This window comes from Oryctolagus cuniculus, chromosome 12, assembly GCF_051225735.1.
Source record: "Oryctolagus cuniculus isolate XC-2025 breed Fujian yellow rabbit chromosome 12, ASM5122573v1, whole genome shotgun sequence".
Taxonomy (NCBI): Eukaryota; Metazoa; Chordata; class Mammalia; order Lagomorpha; family Leporidae; genus Oryctolagus; species Oryctolagus cuniculus.
Genome location: NC_142878.1, coordinates 64535896 through 64560296, shown reverse-complemented (window position 1 = coordinate 64560296; position 24401 = coordinate 64535896). Strand labels below are relative to the sequence as shown.

Here is a 24401-nt window from a genome sequence, read left to right as displayed (position 1 = left end):
CTATAAACCAGAACCAAATACAAACGCCCGAAAGTACAGACAGTCCACAACTGCATTACGTTACCCAAATTATAACTGTTACCGGAGAAACTGCAGGGTTCTTGTCTTCGCGCAAGAAAGAATTCAGGCGTGAGACAGAGAGTAGTGGGAGGTAAAATAGCAAGGTTTATTAGGGAAGGGACATCCGTAAGGATGGATGGGCACCTCTCCAGACAGAGCCTGAGAGGGTGCCCAGTCGCTCAGACTGGGGGTGGGGGAGAGGTTACATGGTTGGGTGGAGAGATTACACCCGGCCAGACCAGGCGATCGACTCAGCAGAGAGGCAGAGGGCTGAGCGCGCAGTCTGGTTGAGGCCGGGGGTTTTAAGGAGATGGGTCTGGCTTCCCCACCTCTGCTCCTCTTGGAACAAAGGGCTTTTTGGATGTAAATAGAAAAACTTCTGAGTTTTCTCTTGAAGGTCTGAAACAAAGGACTTTATGGATGCAAACGTTATCAGACAGGAGGAAGGGAGGGCAGGACCCCCTAGAGAATGGGGATCAGGAGCAGGGTATTTGAAATGCAGATACTGAGCTGCACCTGGGAGATAGTGGGAGATTTGTCAGGCAGAAGGGGCGGGGACCTCCACTTGGCAGGTTATCAGGTAGAAGGGGGCAGGGCAGGATGTGAATACCGGGCTGCCCCTGAAACACCATCAGGATGACTTTGAGATGCAGCATGTGCTGGACATAGATGTCTTCTCTTTAGGCTTTTATGTCACACACACACACACACACAAGCTCATAACTGACTCCCTACCTAACATAACATTTGCCAAAAACGACTTCTCATCCTCTCTCTATCAAAATACTACTACTACTGCTAAGTACTGCATACCAACTCCTTCAGTTCTGTGTCAAAACTCAACATCTGTGAATTCCAAGACCCGGAGTCAGCAGAAATTAATGCGCCACAGGCCATCATTCGGACGTACAAGGACAAAGCTGCCAACTCCGACGCCGAGTTTGGGAGGTGCGCTCGGGCGTCCAGACGAGCGGAATGCGGGAAGACTGCGCCAGGATGTCTGCGACAAAGCAACCCCAGGGGAAACCTGCACACCACACGGCAAGGTCAACGGGCGGGGACACGCACTACTCCACTGATGGCCGAGTCTCGGGCAAGGGCGGCCACAAGTCCTGAGGCGATCGGTGCAGATTTAGTCAACAAAACAAAGACACTCGACAAAAAAAATGATAATAAATCGGCTGACGCAGTGGCTGCCAGGTCCAGCCCCGCGTGGATGCGATCTCTGGGGAACAAGCCGAAAGCACAAAAGCAGCCAGAAGCCCAGCCCCGGCAAGGAGGGAGCGGCGGTCGGGGAGCGTGAGCGCTGTGCTTTACACCCGGAAGGCAGCTGCTGGCCGGCCTGGGGCTCCCGAGGGTGGAAACCCCGCCCGGCCGAGGCCAAGGGTGCGGCCGGCTTCCTGGCGCTCCCGTCCCCCGCGGTGCCACCTCCTCACCACCTGCTCGCCCCTTGTCGGCTTTCTCGACTCACCTTACACGGCCCAACTGCTACACTTGGCCTCCCGGGGGCCTTACGCCCCCGGCCCAGAGGCCAGCAGGCCACGGCCCGCCTCACTCCGCCATCTTCGCTCCTTCTCAGCTCCGCGAACCCTGAGGAAGGCCCTTCTCACAAGCCCCGCCTCCGCTGCTACTGCTGGGGACTGATTGGACGCGGGCCTGCTCTCGCGCGCTGTGCGCCCGCCGTAGATTGGCTGGAATGCACATCGATCAATAGCACTCACCCCACTCTTTCTTTTTTGTTGGATTGGGTCGTTGGGTTGAGGTAATAAGGGGCACATTCTTTTGTGTTACCTTTGTTGGAATGTAAAATTCCTTCCGCGTGGAAGCGATGTCACTTTGAGGTAAGAGTCTGCGTAGACCGGACGACTATTCTTAACATTTCATCCTGAGGCCGAACGAAGGCTTTGACTCTTAGGGAAACAACTGGGTGGTTCCCGACTGTGCCTCAGAGCTGCTGTTTGCAGCTGAGCTCGGTACACCCGGGCACGAACCGTCCTCCTGCAGGAAGACCAGCAAGTCCGTGGGGCCAGGGTGCCCCGCGCGACGGCTCCCGGAGCTATGGCGTGTTGCGCCCAGCCGACCCGGGGTTTGGTGTGGGTCCCCGGAGCCTCCGGAACGCCCCGCGAGCCTTCCCCGGAGCCCAGGGAGTCTTATTTTTGCCAGTTCACATCGTGCTTGATGGGGAGTGAACCAGCAGATTGAAGCTCTCTGTCTCTCTCAAATAATATTTTTAAATTAATTTATACATTAAAAAGTACAAAACATTGCTGAGAGAAATGAATGAAGACATAATTCAGTGGAAGAGACTTCCCAGAATTTCAGGGATTAACACTCAATGTGGTTAGGATGACAATTCTCAGTGTGATCTGTAGGTTCGATGCAGTCTTTAAGAAATAGCAGTTTGGATTTGTTTGGGAAAAAAAAAAAAAAAAGCAGATCTTGAGATGTACTGCGGTCCTTGGAACTCCAAAGGATCTAGGATCTCCAAGGCAGTTTTTTGTTTTTCCAACCAACAGTTCTGAAAATGGAAAAAATGGGAGGCATTCACTACTCGATTTCAAATTGAGTAAAACTACAGTGATCAGGGAGCAAGCATTTGGCCTGGCAGTTAGACACTGGTTAAAATGCTGCTGCGCCCACTCCTGACTCCTGCTTCATTCTGATGCAGTTGGTGGGAGGCAGTAGTCATAGTTCAAGTGATTGGGTCCCTGCCACTCACGTGGGAGACCCAGATGCAGTAACTGGCTCCTAGCTTCACCCTGGTCCATCTCTAGTTGTTGCAGGCTTTTGGGGAGTGAATCAGTGAATGGAAGATCTCAATCTCTCCATTGCTCTTTCAAATAATAAAACTGAGTAAACATTTTTTTGACAGGCAGAGTTAATGAGAGAGAGAGAGAAAGGTCTTCCTTCCATTGGTTCACCCCCCAAATGGCTGCTATGGTCGGTGCACTGCGCCAATCCAAAGCCAGGAGCCAGGTGCTTCTCCTGGTCTCCCATGGGGTGCAGGGCCCAAGCACTTGGGCCATCCTCCACTGCACTCCCAGGCCACAGCAGAGAGCTGGACTGGAAGAGGGGCAACTGGGACAGAATCCGGCGCCCCGACCGGGACTAGGACCCAGTGTGCCAGCGCCACAGGCGGAGGATTAGCCGGGCATTTTTTTTTTTTTTTTTAAGATTTCTTTATTTGGTCTGGCACTGTGGCATAGTAGGCTAAGCCTTTACCTACAGTGCTGGGATCCCATATGGGTGCCAGTTCAAATCCCAGCTGCTCCACTTCTGATCCAGCTCTCTGCTATGCCCTGGGAAAGCAGTAGAAGACGGCCCAGATCCTTGGGCCCCTGCACCCACGTGGGAGACCCAGAAGAAGCTCCTGGCTTCACATGTGCCCAGCTCCAGCTGTTATGGCCATTTGGGGAATGAACCAACAGATGGAAGCCCTAGCCCTTCCTCTCTGTAACTCTCTCAAGTAAATAAATAAATAAAATCTTTAATTTTTTTTTATTTGAAAGGCAGTTAGACAGAAAGAGATCATCATTCTGCTATTTCAGTTCATTCTGCTGAAGTCAGGAGCCAGGAGCTTCATCCAAGTTTCCCTTCCCTGTCCCCCTACTCCCGCCATGGGTGGCAGGGTCCCAAACACCTGGACCATCTTCCATTGCTTTCCCCTGGCTATTAACAGGGAGCTGAATTGGAAGTGGAACAGCCAGGACACAAACTAGCACCCTTATGGGATACTGGTATCTCAGGTAGTGGCTTTACCCACTAGGCCATAATGCTGGCCCCATAAATAAACTTTTTTTTTTTTCAAAAAGCAACTGATCTTCAAGAGAAAATGCTTTTCTTTTCTTTTTTAAAGATTTATTTATTTGAAAGGCAGAGAGAGAGGTTTTTCCATCAGCTGGTTTTCTGTAACTCTGCCTTTCAAATAAATAATCTTTTTTTTTTTTTTTTTGGTCTTCCTTTTCCATTGGTTCACCCCACAATGGCCGCTTCAGCCGGTGCACCGCGCTGATCCGAAGCCAGGAGCCAGGTGCTTCTCCTGGTCTCCCATGGGGTGCAGGGCCCAAGTACTTGGGCCATCCTCCACTGCACTTCCCTGGCCATAGCAGAGAGCTGGCCTGGAAGAGGGGCAACCGGGACAGAATCCGGCGCCCCGACCGGGACTAGAACCCAGTGTGCCGGTGCCCCTAGGTGGAGGATTAGCCTATTGAGCCGCGGCACCGGCCTGAAGCTGGTATTTTTATGATCTTCATAATCCTTAATTTTATAGTTGAGGAAATGCACACAGAAGAGTTATGTGAATTGCCTAAGTTCATGTGATCGGTTAAGTGGCAGAATCAGAATTTGAAGCCACCCAATCTGTTTCCAAAGTCCATGCTCTTAAATCCTATATTAAACTACCCTATCTGTTCTGAAAAATATGAGAACCTTTCAAGGACAGGTTCTTTGAAATCTGAATATAGCTACCATCTTTGTTTTCCCTGGTTTCACAACCAGCCAAGATAACAAGGTGCCCTGAATACCCTTGCTATTTTGCTTCTGGGAAATAATTTAATGGGGCCAACATGGTGGCATACTGGGATAAGCCACTGCCTACAACACTGGTATCCCATATAGGCACTGGTTCAAGTCCAGGCTGCTCTACTTCCGATCCAGTTAACATGCCTGAGAAAGCAGTGGAAGATGGCCTAAGTGCTTACACCCCCACCACCCAAGTGAACAGATTCAAAGAGTTCCAGGCTCCAGACTTTGGATTTGGCTTGGCCCAGCCTTGGCTACTGCAGGCATTTAGTGAGTAAACCAATGCTCGCTCTCTGTCTGCTCTCCTTATCTATAACTCTGCTTTTAAAATAAGTAAATCTTTTAAAAAATATTCTTTTTGGGTCGGCACTGTGGCATAGCAGCTTCCTGCAGTGCCAGCATCCCATATGGGTGCCAGTTTTATCTGTCTGCTTCACTTCCAATCCAGCTCTTTGCTAATGCACCTGGGAAAGCAGGAGAAGAAGTGGCCCAAGTCCTTGGGCCCCTGCACCCTTGTGGGAGACCCAGAAGAAGCTCCAGGCTCCTGGCTTCAGATCGGCCCAATTCCAGCCGTTGCAGCCATTTGGGGCGTGAACCAGTGGATGGAAGACCTCTCTCTTTCTCTGCCTCTCAAATAAATAAATCTTTTAAAAATATTCTTTTGCATGTCTTCATACACCATGTAATGACTTACTCTAAAATTCTGTTGGGGAGTAGTGTCAAACAGATGAACGAATTATACATACAGTATTGAATTACAAGGATCTAGATGAAGCCTGAATTACATGAAGTAACTAAATTTTTTTTGTTGCTGTAATCAAGAATGTTTTACTTAATTTCCATTTTACTGACATTTAAACCGGTAACCCTTAACACACTGTAGACCTTGAGGACTTTCTTACAAATTCGTATTGTTAGGCTTTCAAAGTTAATCAGCTGCTTAGGAATACTTGACTTTCACTACAATGTCTACAGAGCTAGAGCCCCTGTGGTCTTCCACAGGATCTCTGTCGCTCCCCCTCTTCGTGGAGGAACGACACAGGACCCTGCGCTGTTCTTTCGTCTGCTCGGCCCTCCCCGGGTTGGCTACCAACCCTTCCACCTCCGTGGAAGGGTGGTTCCCCCTGGCCACTTTCCCCACTTCCGCGGGGGAGCGGCACACCGCCGGCCGGCTCTCTTGGGGGCTGCACAGGTGTTCCTTCAGATAGATGTTCCCCTTAGATGTTCCTGGTGCATGTTGTCTCTCTCCTCCTTTATAGTCCTCTTCCACCAATCCCAACTCTGCTACCCACACGCCGAGTACGCTGCTCTCCTCCAATCAGGAGCAGGTCCTACAGTTTATTGATTGAACTGGAGGCAGCTGCGTAGAAGCTGTTTCTCCCTTCTCAGCGCATATTGTGGGAGAGCAGATGCATAGAATAAGCCTTAATTCCAGTAACTTAGTCTAGTCCGGGTTGCTCCCCACAGATCTCCTTTTTTGTATACTTCCTTCTTTGGTTGTCAACATATCCATTTCTGAGTGTCCCCATTAAATATTGCTACTTCAGTTTTGTTGTGGGTTGGGTGAACAAGTCACCATGTTTATTAGAATTCCTTCTAAAGAAATATGACTAATGTGCTTTAGGGACTAAGATTTTCTAGTGAATAAAACAGCAAATTCTCCTTAATGGTGCTTGATACCTATTATAGCAGCTCAAAAACCTCTGATCAATTCTTAATTTTTTTAGCCACATCTAGGTACTGGATATAACAGTTCATCTACCTGGTTCAGGGTTTTGGTTTTTGCTTTTTTTTTTTTTTTTAGATTTATTTATTTATTTGAAAGGTAGAAATAAAGATATCTTCCATCCACTGGTTCACTCCTGAAATGGCTGCAATGGCCAGGGCCGGGCCAGGCTGAAATCAGGAGCCAGGAGCTTCACCTGGGTCTTCTGCATGTGTGCAGGGGCACAAGTATTTACGCCATCTTCCACTGCTTTCCCAGGCACATTAACAGGGAGCTGGATCCAAAGTGGAGCATCTGGGACTCAAACCAGCACCCCTATGGGATGCCAGCACTGCAGGCAGAGGTTTAACCTTCTACTCCACAGCATTGGCCTCTGGTTCAGTTCTTGAACAGACTGCAAAGTATGATGGGAAGTGTCAATGTGTCTTCAAATAAACATTGTTGCTAGTTTCAGTGACAGAAGCTGAGTGCTTAGAAACCAAAGAGTATAGGCATCTCAAGGCTAACTTCCATGCGGTGGGTGTTAAGGTGTAGCAGGTTAAGCCCCTGCTTGGGATGCCTACATGCCATACCAGAGTGCTGGTTCCGGTCCTGGCTGCCCAGCTACTAGTCCAGCATCCTGCTCATGAGCCTGGAAGGTAGCAGATGATGGCTCCAGTACTTGGGTTCCTGCCACCCATGTGGGAGATCCAGATGGCAATCCTGGCTCCTAGCTTCAGCATGGCCCAACCTCAGTTGATGTGGCCATTTAGGGAGTAAACCAACAAATGGAAGATTTGTCTGTCTCTTTCTGCCTTTCTACTAAATAAATACACCTCCAACAAAAATGCCAGGCCATCACTTACGGCAATGCAAAGAAATGCCATTGCAGCCTGCCTTCCTCCCGGAGCTGTGAAGGAACAGCCTGCAGGGGTTTAAAAACGTCTCAGGTAAATCTCCCATCACTGCTTGGTGTGGAAGAAAATCATGAAATTGGCATTTCTCCTAATAGATCTAGATTGGCAAACACCAATCACCTTTGGTTTGAATCACTTGTTAACTCAAAGAACAGATAAAATAATGTGTATTTAGGGAATTTCAGCCCAGTGCTAATGACTTCCTTCCAAGCAATTTTCCTTAGTGTTTAGGAAGTAGCATAAATAGCTGATTGCAGCCTAAGAAAAACATTTTTAAAGAAAGCTTTTATGTAATAAATATAAATGTCATAGGTACAACTTTGGGAATATAGCAGTTCTTCCCCCCCATACCCACCCTCCCACTCCCAAACTGTCCCACCTCCTATTCCCTCTCCCATCCCATTCTTCATTAAGGTTCATTTTTAATTATCTTTATATACAGAAGGTCAACTCTATACTAAGTAAAGATTTCAACAGTTTGCACCCACACAGACACACAAAGTATAAAGTACTGTTTGAAGACTAGTTTTACCATTAATTCTCATAGTACAACTCCTTAAGGACAGAGGTCCTACATGTGGAGCAAGTACACATTGTTCATTTGTCAACTGACACTCTTATTTACGACATCAGTGATCACCCGAGGCTCTTGTCATGAGCTGCCAAGGCTATGGAAGCCTTTTGAGTGCACCAACTCCATCAGTATTAAGACAAGGACATAACCAAAGTGGAAGTTCTCTCCTCCCTTCAGAGAAAAGTACCTCCTTTGATGGCCCCTTCAGAAAACCAGTTTGTAAAGGCATTACTTCCTGAGGCATTGCTGCAATCAATACTTGCTTCTCAACAGAACCCATTCTAACAGTATTTTAAATACAACACTTGACAACATATTCTAAAATCAACATGGAAAAAACAAGGGACTCTAAAGAACATTGCAAAAACAACACTGAAAGTAAAGCACAGTTATTCAACTGTGGGGTTAACTTCTTTTGAAACTTGTCAAAAGCTGCAACTAGATGTTTTAACTTTGACCTAATAACATTTCTGTAAAATTTTTTCAGTTATACGCAGAAAGGTAGTCATGTGTCAACATTTTACAACATAAAATTGGAAGCAATGTATACACAAGAAAATAAATATTACACCAGGTTCATGAAACATCACATACCCACTAATATAAACTAGAAAGAACAGATGGTGTGAGGGAATATTATAATGTTGATTTTTAAAAAAATATTTATATTACTTGAGAGGCATAGAGAGAGAGAGAGAGGGAGAGACAGATCTTCCATTCACTGGTTCACTTCCCAAATGCCTCCAACTGCCAGGGCTGGGCCAGACCAAAGCCAGGAACTAGGAGATTCTTCTAGGTCTCTCACATGGATGCAGGGGCACAAGCACTTGGGCCATCTTCTGCTGCTCCCTTAGACACATTAGCAGGGAGCTGGATTGGAAGCAAAGCAGCTGGGACAAGAACCAGTGCCCATATGGGATGCCGGTGTTACAGTCTGCAGCTTTACACACTATGCCACAAGCTTGTCCCCAATATGTTGATTTTTAAAAGCCTGATAAGTTATATTCCATTATGTTCAAATACATAACGCATGAATAGACCAGAAGGGAGCAATGGAAATAAAATTAGTGTCACAGGGATTTTACCCAAAATCTAGCTAATGTTCTAATGTTTTTACAGCATCAATTAAGTTTTATTTTAGTCACAGACTGGTATACCTGTGGCCATAATCAGTAACATTAAGGTGTGGAGGAAAAGAAAAAGAAAATAATTCAATTGGCATTTCTCCTAGACAGATCTGTATTGGCAATCACCAGCCATCTTTAGTTTGAATCACTTATTAAAGCTTCTGCAAAATAATGTATATTTAGAGAATTTCAGTTCAGTAATGATGATTTATCTATATATTAGGTCCTCCAAAACTGCATGGTTACTCCAGCTATCTCCCACTTTCTTCAAATCTCAAAATTCGACCCAAAGTGAAGAAAAGCTGAAACACTGGAAGTCATTTGCATGGACTTTTGAGGCAGAAGGGTGTGACAAGGGCAAGCAGGCATCAGGTTGTAACTCCAGATGACTAACTGCAGTGGTTTACTGCTCTTGGTCCTGTGGTATACTACGAAGTCTTCAAGTCATAGGAGGCACTTGTACCCTGGGCTGACGAAGCAGCCACAATCTGGACAATGTGACCATGTGAAAGCTGAGTGCATCACTGAGACAGGCTGCAGGTGAATGAGGGTTGGGCAACTCAGTAACAAGCAACAGGCAGATACAGTTATTTTTAGCCCCCCACCCTACCCCTTTTAAACATTCAAGAAGCTAAGAAGTCAAGAATATAAATGGAATCTTACCTGGAATGAATCAGAAATGGCCAAGGCTGACAAACTATGCCTGGAGGAAAACAGCACCACCCCTTACCTGAATGCCTCCACTTCGCATGTCCAGGCAGCAGATTAGTACAGACATAAACCTGAGTAAGGGAGACATCATTTGTGATTTCAAACTAGAAGGAGTATCAGTTACATAACATTTTTTGTAAAACACACAGAAAAAAATCAAGTTTTTTTTTAACCACAAGTATTTATTGATGGATTGAAGAATACAATTTTAATGGGACAATAAGGCACAACTGTGGATTAAAACAGTTTGCTATACAGCCAAAAGGGAGGAAAAGCCATAATCTTAGGAACTTTATTTAAATATGCAAATCAAGGAGCCTCTAAAGTACCTCTTTAACAGATCAGTATTAATTCTTCCCTTTTATACAATTCCTATATTACATCACTTGATCACAAAGTCAGACTGGTACTTCATAAAGAAGTCCTCTTCATTTAGACTTGAGTCATCCAGCCTGGCCAGTCCTCTGTTCCCTACTCTTCCCCATCCCTCCACAGGGATTTTTTTTTTAAGCAATACCTTTCCTAAAGAATTGTGTACGCATGTTGGATAGGCTTCCAAGGCAAGGAAACAAGCAAGCACGCAAGCAAGCGATCAGAGAAAGTCAGCTGAGGGCAGATATACTTGTATAGGTGAACAGACTCATTCAGGCAGACATTAGGATGGCAACAATTAATTCAACAAAGTCTAGGTTAAGCTGACTTTGGCAGAGAAGTTGCTCTGGCTTGCTCAAAGACTTGTAATGCCACCTTAGGTTGTGCCAGTGGTGCCAGACCCCTTATTTCTAAGGGATTAGCAGTGGTCTACAGGAGGAACTAGGAAGCTAATGTAACCAGGCAATGAATGATACAATACATTCAATGCTTTGGACCTGTGTTAGGAGCTGTCTATGGCTTCCAGCATTAACATTTGCCAAGTATAAAAAATTCTTCATAAAGAATTTTGTGCAAAACTTCAAGATGCTGAGGACAATCTTTAAATCTTTTAGACTGGGATAAGTTAGGCACTTCCGTAACACTAATCTTTCTACTTGGAAATGTGAAGTGAAAAACATTCCAGTGCATGTAACACTGAGGCATAAACCATGCTGCAATGGTATGAATGCAGAAGGCTGTATAGGGTGCCCAGCATCCTTGTTCAAAAAGCCATGAGAAAGTCCCCACATATATTGTTCAGAGCAGCCATTCTGGTGGTGACAATGTCCCCAAAACAAGCAAACCTGCAGGCATAAGGCTCTTTTCTGAATAGTCATCACTGCATTAGCTAGACAGCCATGTAGTGGAGAATCAGAGGCCAGAGGTAGGGTGACTGGGGCAGATCACCTAGAATACTTGGCTCCACACTTCTCACCAAGGCCACCTTTCAAGATGGACACTTCCACCCAGAAGCCCTTTGATGACAGAACAGAGTGCAGAGGACCAAGAGATGGTCCCTTTCTGAGAGAAGTGTTAATTACTGCAAAGCTCCTGAAAAGGCAGCATCCTAGAGACCGATTTGAGAGTGAAGGTAGATAAGCTCAGCCAGACCTCCGCACTATTCCTGCCAAGTCAGAAATATAATCAACAGGCATAGCTTGGGGTGCCAAGCAGAACAGAGGGAATTTGAGGCTCAAGAGAAAGCAGGAGACAGAAAGACTAAGTGAATAGTAGGTTGGGTGTGAGGGAGAAGTAGGAAGCAGAGGACAGACATAAAGGGAGACGAAGCATGCTGGAGCCTCGTTGGAGGGAAGGCAGCATGGCTACAGTCTAGACTCACGCAAAGAGCTCAGCCTGCTGGTTCTTGGCATGGTTCCCTCTCACTTTCGCAGACCAGATGGATGTGTGGCATTCAGCAGCAGCACAGGAGATGACAGACGTAAGTGGAGAACCCACGTATGGATACTGAACAGAAACAGACTGGGTGTACCGTTGTGTAATGCCCTGTTTATACACCAAAGGCAGGTTTGTGTTAACAGAACGTATTTGGGGTAGTCATGCAACAGCAGTAGTACTTTAGGAGAAGGGGAATGATGGGGCTTAGGGGCAGCTGGTGGACAGAAGGACTCTTAGGTTCCAGTTCTTAAATACGAGAAAGCAAGGAACAATTTGGTCTCTGTCCTTTAGTGAAGAAATCGGATGCTCATTTTCTGTTCTACATCCACTTTCTCCAAAACCTGAGGGGGAAAAAAACAACAAAAATATATTACAGTTATGAAGGCTGCAGGCAGCCCAAGCTCTTACCTTTCTCCTCTTGTTCCTGTGCAGGAAAATTTAATTTTTTCAAAACCAAGAGGTGACTAACCAACCTTAACAAATTCTGTAAAAGATATGGCACTGTCTCCATCCTGATCAGCCTCCTGGATGGTCCTGTCTGCGATGCTGCCCAGCTGCTCATCTGAGATATTCACTCCAACCATCATGCGCAGCACCTGCAGGACCGAGAGCCAGAAATTCTATGTGATGTGGGGGTGAGAGGGCTCTTTTACTGAGATGAGAGATAAAGCTACCCATTCCCCCTTTCCTCTGATACCCTCGAAGGTAACAGCTGCAAAGCTGAAACCCTTATCTTCTCATCCAGGCCCTTCTAGACAACGGTGTGAGCAGAACTCTCTGGCAAGGCTGATGGACAGGAAGGGAAAGACAACGACACAGTCCTTCGCATTGTTCTCTTCTTCACACTGCCCGCCCAGATGCAGATACAGCACGTGTTGGTGGCACAGCACTCATTCTGGGGCTGTGCGGTGAGCCTGGCTCCTGGACGTCACTTAGGTACTGTATCAGCCTGAGCCACCTACCCTCAGACGTCTCGTATCATGAGGCAAAGAACTTCCTTACTGATTAAGTCATTTTGGTGGGGTGTTACGGGATTACACCCAAATACAGCCACCTCTGAGGTAGAACATTAAGATCTGAACAAAAAGAACTATGTTAAATGATAACTCCTGGGCCAGGTGTTTGGCGCAGTGGTTAAGATGTTGTGTGGGACACAGGCATTGTATTTTAGGGTGCCAGGTTCAAGTCCCACCTCTGCTTCTGATCCAGCTTCCTGTAAATGTGCACACTTAGAGGGCAGCAGATGATGCCTCAAGTAATTGGGTCCTTGCCACCAAGGTGGGAGACCTGGATTGAGTTCCACATTCCTGGCTTTAGCCCAGTCCAACTTCAGTTGTGGACATTCAGGGAATGAATGACCAGACTCTGTCTCTGTCTCTCTCCCTAACAAAATGAAAATAAATAAAAAGTAGACTAAAACCAAATCAAATTTAACCTGCCCAGAAGATGAGAAATCACAGAAATTCAGAAAACTATTTTTTAAGAAAAGCCAAGTCCTTTCCAAGGATCCCCCCACCTCCCCGCATTCTACTAACACCTCAGGATGTGAACATACATTAAAAATTGCTACTTCGTGCAAAGTAAGTAAGTTTGATGACAGGACTCTCAGGAGACATGCAAAGGCTGACTCACAGACAACATGAAACAGGAGAGGATGCCTTTTTGACGCCTCACATCATTTCTAAAAATATTCTAACTAAACAAACACTTCAACAGACATCAGAGTACATGTGATTTTTTTTTAAAGTACATGACAGAAAACAAAAAGTACATGACAGGATTTTTTTGAAAAGAACTCATTTTTTTCAAAAATCAATTCTTAAAAATTGAAGGTTGTATATTTTAGGAACAAATGTACAGAGATTGAAGGATTCATAAAAAGAGGTTATGCCTGTAAGTGATTTAGGCTATATTATGTGCCATCTTCTCTGTGAGGCCAACCAGATAAACCCATCCTCAAACAGCAGCTTCTGCTTATCTCAGTCCAATTATCTCCTCAGCGGTTTTATTTTCAGAATTATAGACATGGATAATGCATGTGTGCTTTGTGTATTTATAGGGAGCTGGGGATAGGAGTGGTGATGTCTTAAAGACCATCTTGTACAGTCTGCAAATGAGGACATCAAGGCCTAGAAGTGGCTTGAACCAGGTCCTAGCAATCAATTATTTTTAATATTTGGTGAAAGTTTTTGTGTAAACCCTTTATTGATTTAAGATAGCTTCCTTCTATTTCTGTTTTCCTTAGATTTTTTAAAATCATAAATGATGAATTTGATAAAATGATTTTTCTATGGAAAAGACCAGTTAATTTTTTATCTTTAACCTGTTAAATCTGATAAAATGTACTAACCTTCTGATGGTAAACCAACTTTGAATTCCTAGTATAAGCTCATATTGGTTATAATAAAATATTCTTTTCATAAATTGTTAGATTCAATATGTTAACATTTAGTTTAGGAATTTTTATATATAAGTAAGAGACTGCCCTGTAATTTTCTTGTAGTGTCTATAAGGTTCATATCAAGTTATACTTTGGCAGTACAGGGAGCATGCTAGTTAGTCATACTGGCCTCATAAAATGAGTTGGGGAATAGAACTATCTTTATTGGCCTATAAATGCCACAATGAGCTATACAATTTTGAAATGTACAGTCTAGGCTTTGACATGTACACACCTGTGACACTCTCACCACAATCTAGATAATGAACATATCCATGACCCCCCAAATGTTCAACCTGGACTTTTTTTTTTTTTTTTTTGACAGGCAGAGTGGACAGTGAGAGAGAGAGACAGAGAGAAAGGTCTTCCTTTGCCGTTGGTTCACCCTCCAATGGCCGCCACGGCCGGCGCGCTGTGGCCGGCACACCACGCTGATCCGATGGCAGGAGCCAGGTACTTATCCTGGTCTCCCATGGGGTGCAGGGCCCAAGCACCTGGGCCATCCTCCACTGCACTCCCTGGCCACAGCAGAGAGCTGGCCTGGAAGAGGGGTGACCGGGACAGAATCCGGTGCCCTGACCGGGACTAGAACCCGGTGGGCCGGCACCACAAGGCAGAGGATTAGCCTAGTGAGCCACGGCGCCAGCCCAACCTGGACTTTTTATAAGAACCATATTAATAAAACAGTATCATTCAGCCTTTCCTTAGGAGAAACTCATATCTACTGAATTACTCAATGTTTTTAGAAATTGCAGTAACTAGAAAGATAAGATATTCACCTCTCTCACTTTGGCCAAATGTTATATCCTTTTGCTGCAATGAAACTAGTCATCTAACACCTCACCAGTGCATGAGCACATCTGTTCCAAAGTCATTCCTGGCCCCAGGAATATTCCAGTGGCATTGACTGGCACTCTCAACAGTCTCCTCCTCCTCCTCCCTGCCTCCTAATAATAGAAAATTAATCAATCCTCTACTCCAAAAAAATCTTTCTGGCAGCCAGATCCAGGCCAGGGGATAAAAACACACAACTACAGACAGACTGCCTCTATCTTTTCTCATCAGAACCCAGAAGCCCACATGTCTCATTTTTTTTTTTTTTTTTTGAAGATTTATTATTTGAAAGACAGAGTTACAGAGAGAGGTAGAGGCAGAGAGAGGGGTCTTCCATCCACTGGTTCACTCCCTAGATGACCACAACAGCTGGAGCTGCGTGATCCGAAACCAGGAGCCAGGAGCTTCCTCCGGGTCTCCCACGCAGATACAGGGGCCCAATCACTTGGGCCATTTTCTACTGCTATCCCAGGCCATAGCAGAGAGCTGGATTGGAAGTGGAGCAGCTGGGACTAGAACAGGTGCCCATATGGGATGCCAGCCCCTCAGGCCAGGGCTTCAACCTGCTGCGCCACAGTGCCAGCCCATGTGTGTCAACTTTCAATAAAGCAAACTCTTCTTGGAGAAGACAGATACTCAAGTGCTCAAACAAGGGCACTTGTGCCCAACAACAGACTGTTTCAGCTTTTGCTCAGACACAGAAATGGAGGAAAACAATGGACTGGTCCTCACATGACTTGAGTAATCCTCAACTTAGAAGACTTCTCAATAAGACACTGAATAAATTCATATTTATTCAAGAGGGAGTGGAAACCACTACACTTTTTAGGTCCATCTAGAAATAGAGAAAATTTTCTAAGAAAATTCCTAAATGTGTTACCCTTCTAGGGTCCTCTAGACTCACAAATAAATATATTAAAAAGGAGTAATTTTCTTCCCTTCTAAACTTACAGGAGGGGAGAAAGGTGTAAGAAAGTGAGAGAAGGGCACTGCTAACAGGAAGAAATTCCAGTCACTGCTAGCAGGACAGGGCAGTGTCCACAGGAGCAAGAGGAGACCATGAGCGGTGGGCTCAGGGGACGCCAGCACATCAGTGCTTCCCTGGCTTTCACATCAGGCCAGAGTTCACACTGAACAGTGGCATCGGGACAAACATTTGGGGCAGTGGTTGAGGTGTCACTTGCGAAGCTAACATTTCCATATATCAGAGTGCCTGGTATCAATTCCAGCTCTGCTCTCAATTCCACCTTTTTGCTAATGCTTACCATGGGAGGCAGCAGGGGATGGCTCACAGACTTGGGTCTCTGCCACCCACATGGGAGATCTAGACTGAGTTCCCAGATCCTGGCTTTGACCTGGCCCAGCCCCAGCTATTGTAGGCCTTTAGGGAGTGAACCAGAGGACAGAAGATACCTCTCTCTTACTCTGATTGTGTTTGTGTGTGTGTCTTTCTCTGTATCTCTGCCTTTCAAATAAAATAAAAACAAATGAAGTTTTCAAAAAGATTTAAATGATTTGGGGGGGGGGAGGGTCAAACCAGCAGCATCTACATACACATCACCAAAACTTACCTGGCTGCCAACAAGCTGATCTAGCAATAACTAAACTATTTGATATGAACCATGTCACATATTTTAGCCACCTAAGAGACATTTGGTTAGCTTAAAAATTTTTTTCAATTATATTTATTTGAGAGGCAGTAAGAGACAGTGCAAGCTTCCATCACTAGTTCACTCCCAAGTGCCCACAAAAGCCCCTGTCTGGGGCCACAGCCAGGAGCCAGGAACTCAATCCAGGCTTCCCATGTAGGTAACGGGGACTCAGTCACTTGAGCCATCACTGCTGCCTCCAGGGTCTGCATGAGCAGGAAGCTGGAGTCAGAAGTGAGCTGGGTATCAAACCCAGTCCCTCCACTATGGAGTATGGGCATCTTAACTGCTAAGCCAACTCTCCCTTGGTCAACTTCTAAATAATGGTGACATCCATCTGTGAAGACTTAATCATTCCAAGTTTTCCCAAGTCACCTGCTCTTTTATCTAGAACAGAACTCTGCACACAGCAGATGTTAAACAAATGCTAATGGAAAAAAAATTCCTAATCACAAAAATAAGAAAGTAGGCCCAAACCCAAGTTATCCGAGAGTTCTCCCACGTACCTGTAACAGCTCATCACGGGAAATCTTGTCATCTTTATCCAAATCGTATAATCGGAAAGCAACTAGTAGGGGAAAAAAAGACGTTAGTGGAAATTCTGTACTTTTTTCTTTAAAAAAAAAAAAAGACATTATTTTATTTGTTTGAAAGGAAGAGTTACAGAAGCAGAGGCAGAGAGAGAGAGAAGGGGAGAAAGAGAGGTCTTCCATCCACTGGTACACTTCCCAGATGGCCACAACAGCTGGAGATGGGCCAATCCAAAGCCAGAAGTGTGGTGCTTCTTCCAGGTCTCCCATGTGGGTGCAGGGGCCCAAGGATGTGGGTTATTGTCTACTGCTTTCCCAGGCCATAGCAGAGAGCTGGATTGGAAGTAGAGCAGCCAGGTCTCAAACCAGCGCCCATATAGGATGCCAGCACTGCAGACAGCTCTTTACCAGCTGCGCCACAGCCTTGGCCCCAAAATTCTTTTTTTTTTTTTTTTTAATTTATTTTATTTATTTGACAGGCAGAGTTACAGAGAGAGGTAGAGACAGAGAGAGAGGTCTTCCATCCACTGGTTCACTCCCCAGATGGTTGCAATGATCTGAAGATCCCCACATGGCTGCACCGATCCGAAGCCAGGAACCGGAGCCTCCCCCGGGTCTCCCAAGCGGGTACAGGGGCCCAAAGACTTGGGCCATCTACCACTGCTATCCCAGGCCATAACAGAGAGCTGGATCGGAAGAGGAGCAGCTGAGATTAGAACTGGCGCCCATACAGGATGCTGAGCTTCAGCCCAGTGTTAACCCACTGTGCCACAGCACCGGCCCCTCGGCCCCAAAATTCTGTATTGTTTTGCCCCCTCAGCAATGAACTAAATACGTAAAGGACATTTTTTTTTTTTTTTTTTTTGACAGGCAGAGTGGACAGTGAGAGAGAGAGACAGAGAGAAAGGTCTTCCTTTGCCGTTGGTTCACCCTCCAATGGCCGCCGCGGCCGGCGCGCTGCGGCCGGCGCACCGCGCTGATCCGATGGCAGGAGCCAGGAGCCAGGTGCTTTTCCTGGTCTCCCATGGGGTGCAGGGCCCAAGCACCTGGGCCATCCTCCACTGCACTCCCTGGCCACAGCAGAGGGCTGGCCTGGAAGAGGGGCAACCGGGACAGAATCCGGCGCCCCGACCGGGACTAGAACCCGGTGTGCCGGCACCGCAAGGCGGAGGATTAGCCTAGTGAGCCGCGGCGCCAGCCGTAAAGGACATTTTATACAGAAAACTGACAACAAACAGATTTTCAAAGAACAATTACCATTACATGTGGGGTTTTTCACGACATTATACCATTTACGAAATTGAGAATTCATGGCATCTTAGATTAGATGAACGATGCTCTCTCTTCCAACAAACAACAAAACTTCATAAAAACTCAAATGCTCTTTTTCTTATATTAGAATGCTAGAACAACAACAACCCGGAAGAACTTGTTTAAGTTAGGTCACCTCACACGAACTATCAATTTTACTGTGTCCTACTTGGAGGAAACCAACAATAGGAGTCACACAGGACCTAACAGAGGACTCCACAAAGTACTGCTTTGAGAATATAGTGTCTGGCAAATTCATGCCAAATTCCAAGTAATTCTCTACCACTTGGGAGTCTGCAGGTAAAGAACTTGAGTTTTAAATAAACACACCAGGGTCTTATCATGTTTCTCTCTTTAACAATAGATAAGTCTTCTAGAAGCTAAGATAAATGAGACCTTTGCTTGTGTGTTTGTAAGAGAGGGAATTCAGAATTGCTGAAGGGCTACCAAGTGAATGGCATGATTTTACAGCTGATTTTACAGGCACCTTGAGAAACAGTCACAGGGAGGAGGTGTCTGTCCTGTCATGTAGCTGAATTAAGTGTGGTTTTGAGGTTTATGAATCACGTAAGTGGTTTTCAATTGGATGCAACTAATATTAAAAAACCTACACGCACTGCCCTAGAATTATTAAGATTCAGAGATTTACACCCTGTCCTTAGGAACTCTCTCTCTGGTAGAGGACAGCAACATACACTACTCACTCTAATACATTCTTTTTCTTTTTGACAGGCAGAGTGGACAGTGAGAGAGAGAGACAGAGAGAAAGGTCTCCCCTTTCCGTTGGTTCACCCCGCAATGGCCACTGTGGCTGGTGCGCTGCGGCCGGCGCACCGCGCTGATCCTAAGCCAGGAGCCAGGTGCTTCTCCTAGTCTCCCATGTGGGTACAGGGCCCAAACACTTGGGCCATCCTCCACTGCACTCCCGGGCCACAGCAGAGAGCTGGACAGGAAGAGCGACTGGGACAGAATCCGGCGCCCCAACCGGGACTAGAACCCAGTGTGCCAGCGCCACAGGCGGAGGATTAGCCTAGTGAGCCATGGTGTCGGCCATCTAATACATTCTAAGTGCTGTAACACATCCAAAACGTTGCGAAAACAAAGCATATGGTGGACACAATTTTCCGGTAGAGAGGTAGGAACATTTGAACAAGGCCTCGAAACACAAAGAAACCTGACAAAGGATGGACATCCCAGAGAGAGCTATTATTCAGACCTACACGTTTAAGTACACCCCCTCCTTCCAAAATCAAAGAGTGAGTCTACTAAAGCTGAAGTAAAAATCTCAGAAAAACTTGGGAAAAAATGATGGAAAAAATATAATTTCTTCTTTGTTAAGATATATCACCAGGGTCTGGCACTGTAGTATAGTGGGTAAAGCCGCCAGCTGCAGTGCCAGCATCCCATATGGGTGCCGATTCAAGTCCTGACTGCTCCACTTCTCTGATCCAGCTCTCTGCTATGGCCTGGGAAACCAGTAGAAGATGGCTCCAGTGCTTGGGCCCCTGCACCTGCATGGGAGATCCAGAAGCAGCTCTAGCCGTTTCGGCCAGTTGGGGAGTGAACCAGTGGATGGAAAACGCTCTCTCTCTCTCTCTCTGCGACTCCTTTTCTATGTAACTGACTTTCAAGTAAATAAACAAATCTTAAAAAAAAAAAAAAAAAAAAAAAAGATGGGCAGGCACTGCGGCTCAATAGGCTAATCCTCCGCCTGCGGCATTGGCACACCGGGTTCTAGTCCTGGTTGGGGCGCCGGATTCTGTCCCAGTTGCCCCTCTTCCAGCCCAGCTCTCTGCTATGGCCCAGGGTGCAGTGGAGGATGGCCCAAGTACTTGGGCCCTGCACCTGCATGGGAGACCAGGTGAAGCACCTGGCTCCTGGCTCCAGATCAGCGCGGTGCGCCGGTCGCAGTGCGCTGGCCGCAGCGGCCACTGGGGGTGAATCAACGGAAAGGGGGGACCTTTCTCTGTCTCTCTCTCTCACTGTCCACTCTGTCAAAAAAAAAAAAAAAAAAGATATATAACTAATCTGGGGGAGGGCTGGGAAAGACTTTTTCTAATGTTTTTTGGTTCTTTTTAATCTTGCCAAATTGGAGAGTTTATGTTGAAGAGGTTTGAATTTTAAGAAAAAGGAGACAAGGATACTAAGCATTCCTAAAGGAATAAGTGTTCCATATATATATATATATATTTTTTTTTTTTTTTTTTTTGACAGGCAGAGTTTGACAGTGAGAGAGAGAGAGACAGAGAGAAAGGTCTTCCTTTTTCCGTTGGTTCATCCCCCAAGTGGCTGCTACGGCCAGCGCACTGTGCCAATCCGAAGCCAGGAGCCAGGTGCTTCCTCCTGGTCTCCCATGCGGATGCAGGGCCCACCACTTGGGCCATCCTCCACTGCCTTCCACTGCCTTCCCGGGCCACAGCAGAGAGCTGGACTGGAAGAGGAGGAACTGGGACTAGAACCTGGGGGTGCCGGCGCCACAGGTGGAGGATTAACAAGCCACGGCGCCGGCTTGTTCCATATATTTCTTAAGACATGCAAACATATGCACACCTCTGCATATACCATTATCTTTCTAGAATACCATAAAATGTGTTACCTATAAGAAATTTTAGGGTGAATTCAGGATGAAAATCTGTTATATAACTCATAAATAATTGTTTCTAATTTTCTTGTGTGTTATCCATTCTGCCATGTCACATTTCTAATTTTATTTATTCATTTAGGAGGCAGAGAGATGGACAAACAGGTTCCATCTGGTTCATTCCCCAAATGCCTTCAACAGCAGGTGCTGGAAACTCAATTCAGGTCTCCCGGGTAGGCAACAGGAACCCAATTACTAACCTATCACTGCTGCCTCCAGGAAGCTCAAGTCAGGAGCTGGTGCAGAGACTCCAAGTCAAACTCTGAAACTCAGATATTCCAATCTGGGACACTGGCATCTCAACTGGCATCGTAACAACTAGACTAAATGCCCAACCTTTTGTGTTCTTAATCAGATGCCTGAAATAAACCCTTGCACCCCTTTCTGCCAAAGTATTTAAAGAAGCTGGGACTTCTGATTCTTGAATCCTAGGAAAGCAATAACCAGAGGGCTCATCCAACATTCCTTCCCCTCCCCCCCAAGGCAACAACACGTTATTCCAAATTACAGTCACATATGAAGGTAGTTTTTAATTACAGATTTCATTATGGTCCACAGTATAAAGATACATTTACATGAGGGTCACATGATGAGTGGCCACCGAGGAACTATGCCGGCACACAGTAAATTGCCACCTAGGCACGCACTGAACCACTAGACCACCCAACATTACTTTTTAGAAGAAACCTGCAGCAGCATTTTTTTTAACGGAAAACTGAGCAGATAGTTGAATACCCACTGCTCCACCCTTACCTCCAGTTTCCCACAGTATTAACACCTTTTATTAGTACATTTATTCCAAATAATGAAGACTGTGGTACATTATTAACTGAGGTCGATATTCCATAGTTTATATTGTTTCATTGTTTTGTAAATTTCTTTGGGTTATGACAAATGCATGTCACACAGCCAGTATGGTTTTATGTCCCTAAAAGTTCCATCTTTACCAATTCATCTCCCTTCTCCCAGGTAGTACTGGATATTTCCTGACTTGCAATTCCTGTTCATTAGCTCTGGCTCTCAACCAGCAGAAACATCTTCCCCAAGACAAGGGCTAGCCAGAGCAATGACTGAGGTCACTGGAGAAGTTCACCAATCCTCCCATCCTTCCACCTGTATTTTCCTTCCCTCTCCTCCTCTGCTCTGTCCCCCTACTTTTGGTCCCATGAGTTGGACCCTCATCCCCAGTTGCACGGCTCTACAGTCTTCAGACGCTGCTGGCTCCCAACAGACACCTGCAGCTCTGACTCTCCCTGAGCTCCTGCTGAGCCCTGGCGCTGACACTTACTAGCTATGTGAACATGAACAAACTACTTACCCTCTCTGTGCCCTATCTATAGCAAGTTGCTTTGTCTGTAAAATGAGAATAGACTCAGCCTCACAGGGCTATGAGTACTGAATGAGTTAGGACACAAGATACTCTGAACACCATGTGGCGCACAGTAACTCAATCAGTGTCAGCCACCTACCATTACCTCTGCCCCACCTTCACTACTTTCTTGATAGTGCTCCAGCCACACTGGGTTTCTTTGTTCTTTAACACGCCAGCCCTCGTTTCTACCCAGAGGCCTTTGCAGTCATTGTTCCCTCTACCTCCAGCACCCATCTCCTGTTCTGTGCAAGGCTGGCCCATTAGCTCAACTTCAATTCCTCACACAGGCTTGTGCTGATCCCTCTTTCCAAAGCAGTGCCATCTTCCTTGTCAATCATTCCACCACACTCACTTCCTTCACAGAACCTGCCACCAACATAAATCTTGATGATTCATTTGTTTTCTGTATAATCTGCCTCTCCTATTAGACCACAGCCACTTGGAAGGCAAGGACTTACTTTATTCATCACTGTCTCCTGAGCCTAAAATAGTGACTGGTGTATTGTAGGACTCACACATTTGCTTAAAGAAAAATGAAATGGATCACTTCAGTCAAACCTTCACCTTTCAATCACTGCTGCTGTTCTTTTTATTGTGGTAAATATACACAACCCAAGATCCATCCCTTTCACCCTTTTTAAGTGCACAGTTCTGTGGCATTAAGCACTCTCACATAATCATCACCTCCATTCATCTCCAGAACTTCTTCATCTTCCCAAATGGAAACTCTGTACCCATTATACAGTAACTTCCCACCATCACCACCACCATCATCCACCAGGCCCTGGAAACCACCATCCTTCCTTCAGTCTCTAAGAATCTGACTAAAGGGATAGGCACTGTAGTACAACAGGTTAAGCTGCCACCTGCAGCACCAGCATCCTACATGGGCAATGGTTCAAGTCCTGGCTGCTCCATTTTGATCCAGCTAATGCATCTGGGAAAGCAGCAAAAGGTGGCTCAAATGATTGGGCCCCCGCATCCTTGTGGGAGACCCAAATGAAGCTCCTGGCTCCCAGCTTTGGCCTGGTCCAGCCCTGGCTATTGCAGCCATTTGGGGAATAAACCAGTGGGTGGAAGATCTCTGTTTCTCCCTCTCTCTCTGTAACACTGACTTACAAATAAACAAATAAATCTCTTGGAAAAAGGCAGAGTTGCAGAGAGAGAAGGAGAGACAAAAAGGAGAGATCTTGCACCCACTATTCACTCCCCAAATGGCCGTAACATCCAGGGCCTGGCCAAGCCGAAGCCATGAGCTTCTTCCTAGTCTCCTACTTGGGTGGCAGTGGCATAGGGTCTTGGGCCATCTTCAACTGCTTTCCCAGGTACATCAGCATAGAGCTGGATGGGAAATTGAGCAGCAGGGACTCAAACTGATGCCCATATGGGATGCCAGCAATGCAGGTGGTACCTTAACCCATTATGCCACAATGCCAGCTCCATTAAATAAATCATTTTTTTTCCTTTGAGGTGTGAGTTTTTATTAGGAGGGAGATTGTCGACTTAAACAGCAGCAAACAAAGGGTGACTAAGGAACTTCCCTGTTGTCACCTATTCGTGACCTCTGTGATGTATGATACAGGAGGTATTTTAATTTGTGACCTCCGCCCAGCCCAGAACTGTCAAGTGCTTTTCCATTCAATCTAATACTTCTGGATCCCTACTAAAAAGGAATACCTTAAGAGCACGGAAAAGTTGTTTGCTGAAAGGAAATCCCTGAAGAACAGTAATGGAAGGGATGCAGAAATTAAGAACTTATGTAGAACATCCTTTAAAGTATAGTTAACTATATTTTCATATCTTCAAGTAATACAAAACATAGTCACTTACAACTGGTTCAGATTACTTAAATATCAGATACATTTTTAGTCCTCTACATAAGTGTTTGGAAGTTATTTATGTTTACATGAAATGAAGCTATTAATACTTGTCTACAGCAGTAACTACACACCATGAAGGCCATGACAAACACAAATCAAAGAAAGGAGTTTTCCCAAAGCTAAAGTGTGAAAAGACTATAAACAGCTGATTCCATACACATGAACAGCTTCTTCGCTAGAGGAAATCAAGTGGAGTAAGGAATGGAGATGTGTAAAAAGGTTTCTTGAAAGGAAAGAGGATGCAGGTGGCGGCTTAACCCACTATGCCACACTGCCAGCTCCATAAAGAAATCTTTAAAAATAAAATAAAATAAAGAATC

At 45.7% G+C, this 24401-nt stretch overlaps 2 protein-coding genes and 1 long non-coding RNA gene across 9 annotated transcripts in view; 1 reads left to right on the top strand and 2 right to left on the bottom strand.

Annotated features, from left to right (window-relative positions):
* NUSAP1 (nucleolar and spindle associated protein 1) overlaps window positions 1–1683 on the bottom strand; it is a 67764-nt gene extending 66081 nt beyond the window's left edge. For all 5 annotated transcript variants that reach the window (XM_089310087.1, XM_089310091.1, XM_089310088.1 and 2 more), the window contains exon 1: window positions 1532–1683. The gene's annotated coding sequence lies outside the window, so the exon portion shown is untranslated. The remainder of the gene's footprint in view (window positions 1–1531) is intronic.
* Window positions 1684–1749: 66 nt separating this feature from the next.
* Window positions 1750–5237, top strand: LOC138844672 (uncharacterized). 2 transcript variants are annotated; one of them, XR_011380860.2, is made up of 3 exons: window positions 1750–1901; window positions 4678–4851; window positions 5030–5237. It is a non-coding gene; the product is annotated as an uncharacterized LOC138844672 (long non-coding RNA). The 2 variants fall into 2 exon arrangements; XR_016218041.1 differs by lacking the exon at window positions 4678–4851 and having other exon boundaries at window positions 1771–1901.
* Window positions 5238–9776: 4539 nt separating this feature from the next.
* Window positions 9777–24401, bottom strand: part of CHP1 (calcineurin like EF-hand protein 1) — a 58209-nt gene continuing 43584 nt past the window's right edge. For both annotated transcript variants that reach the window (XM_089310110.1, XM_051822078.3), the window contains 3 exons: window positions 16854–16915; window positions 11898–12020; window positions 9777–11765 (listed from right to left, as the gene is read on the bottom strand). In XM_089310110.1, the coding sequence (XP_089166236.1) occupies window positions 11712–11765; window positions 11898–12020; window positions 16854–16915 (239 nt within the window). In that variant the 3' untranslated portion in view covers window positions 9777–11711. The remainder of the gene's footprint in view (window positions 11766–11897; window positions 12021–16853; window positions 16916–24401) is intronic.